General features: G+C 40.2%; 1 protein-coding gene across 1 annotated transcript; it reads right to left on the bottom strand.

The window, feature by feature from the left end:
* Positions 1-1,158: 1,158 nt before the first annotated feature.
* igbp1 (immunoglobulin (CD79A) binding protein 1) lies at positions 1,159-1,712 on the bottom strand (the record flags this gene model as incomplete). The annotated part of the gene is given in 1 exon segment (XM_014032395.1): positions 1,159-1,712. A coding segment is annotated over 1 exon segment (277 nt), but the record flags the coding sequence as incomplete, so codon positions are not given.
* Positions 1,713-2,192: the final 480 nt, after the last annotated feature.

Here is a 2,192-nt window from a genome sequence, read left to right as displayed (position 1 = left end):
TGAACCACCCTGAGCGTGGCTTGGTGTTAGAACTGATTACGGCTGTTTACAAGTTGAAGGCTAGTTCAAGCTCAGCTTACAGCTCCTATCCTGAATTTAGAAATCTCACTTTTGTGAAATAGGCCCCAGGGCTCCTTGTACTGGTTTGTACTGGTTTGTTCACATCATTAGAAACAAGTGTGATCTATTTTGAGTTGTTGTGTTTCAGTTCAGACAGCAGTGCTTTATTTGTGTCTCACTTTTGCTGCTTGTGCTAATTATTTTGGAACCCACGTGAATCAAAGAGAAAAACGTGTTTTAGTTGGTGAAAATAGATCTGCATGTTGTGTCTAACTGGGTGAAACATGCTGAGAGTTCTGATAACAGGGTGCAGGCCATTTTAATAAATGAGTTCAAGGAACTGAACGTTTGGTTTAAACTGGGTTTAATGTTTTAGCAACTGAGAAAACCTGAGTCCTCTGGAGCAGTCTTAAATACCTGGGAGAGTAAGAGTGATTCTTAGACCGAAGAGTGTTGATAACTGGTATTTACACTTACCGTTAAGTCTGAGAGTTGGGAGTAAATTTAAGAAATTTTCAGCTAAAAATCCACTCTAAGTTTGATAAATACGAGCCCTGAACATCCCATCACCACAGCAAGACACAAGAAAAACCCAAACTTTCACAAACTGAAACACTGATTGTACAAGAACGATTCAAGATATCGAAAACCTGAATCATTCTGTAATAATTGAGTATGAAGTTTAAATGGCCTTCCTAGGTGCAAGTTTGCAGAAGTAATTAAACTTTTAAAGCAGTGAGACGAAGGATTTTTCAAGAAATTGCAATATATTTCAATGAGAGAAAAGATTGCTTAAAAAGCTGCATATCTCAAAAAATGTAAAATCTATCAATACCAAGAGACATAGCAGGAATATCTGTAACAAGCTGAACGTTTTGATACCTAAAAATGCTGAAATAGCTCAAAAAACTGTGGAAGGAGATCGAGGCCAAAAAACATCCAGAAGAAACAGGACTAATATTGAAAGAATAATAATAGCATTCACGCTATTATATGTTTAAATTACATATATGGCATTACCAGAGGATTATCAACCAAACCATGTAAAATGAAACATGGCTTAAAATACACTCAGAAGGCATTCTCTACAGACACGTCTCCTTTTTGCACGTCTTTATTTCTTCCATCTACAATTCAATAGTCTTGTGAAATTTGCCTGTTTTTTTTTAATTTTTATTTTTTTACATTTTTGATGACAGACATACAGTTGGCAACAATCATGTAGCATGTTAAGCTCTATATCTTAGTAAATAAACAGAAGAAGAACACTAACTGTCCAGAAACTACAGAGGGAAGATTATCCACATCCTGGGAAATCAAATATAAAATTCACCAGAAGCTGGACTGTTTGGACAAACACTTTCTTGAAGAACAGCTAGCCCATATTTTGTCGGTTTCCATAGCCCCTACGATGAGTATCTTTCCAGTCATCCCAGTTTCTGGCCTTCAGTAAAGACGACTCATCGTCATTTTCATCTTTTCTTTCTTTCTCTTCGTTTTCCCTTTCTTCTGCATCAGTGTTGTCCTCGACAGCAACTTTCCTAGGAACCCCTTGGTCAGGCAGGACTCCATGTTTAGCGTGTTGCTCGTACCAGTCGTTCACCGTCATGGTGGGAAGGCTGGGGTAGCCGGCCCCTAACACTTGAGCCTGTGAAGATAAATCAAATTAAATCCATCACACAAAGATGCACATGTAGAAACTAACCCAGACACCAGATATGAACTGATCATCAATAAGTGACAAACACTGGACAGTTATAGACCAATAATCACACTAATCACATCTACTTCATACTCTGTAACCTGCTGTACGCACACAGTGACAGACTCACAACAAGATCACACATATGTACATTTTACAGCAGTAACAGGGGCGGCTGTGGCAGAGGGGTTAGGGGAGCTGTCCTGGAACCAGAAGGTCACAGGTTCGATCCCCCATCCAGCTGTCTCAGTTGTTATGTCCTTGGGCAAGACACTTCAGCCCTAAAGGGCTCGACACATGTGAGGCGACGTCGCTCGCTCTCCATTCATTTCCTATGGAGCCTGTGCGGTGAGGCGACAATCACTTGCCCTCCGCCAGCTAAGCGACCGGCGAAAATAGTGCATGTGAAATTTCGCGCTCGTACACGTAG

Source organism: Austrofundulus limnaeus, unplaced genomic scaffold, assembly GCF_001266775.1.
Source record: "Austrofundulus limnaeus strain Quisiro unplaced genomic scaffold, Austrofundulus_limnaeus-1.0 Scaffold1441, whole genome shotgun sequence".
NCBI lineage: Eukaryota > Metazoa > Chordata > Actinopteri > Cyprinodontiformes > Rivulidae > Austrofundulus > Austrofundulus limnaeus.
The sequence above is the reverse complement of the archived record's forward strand: the minus strand, read 5'-3'. Positions and strand labels throughout refer to the sequence as shown.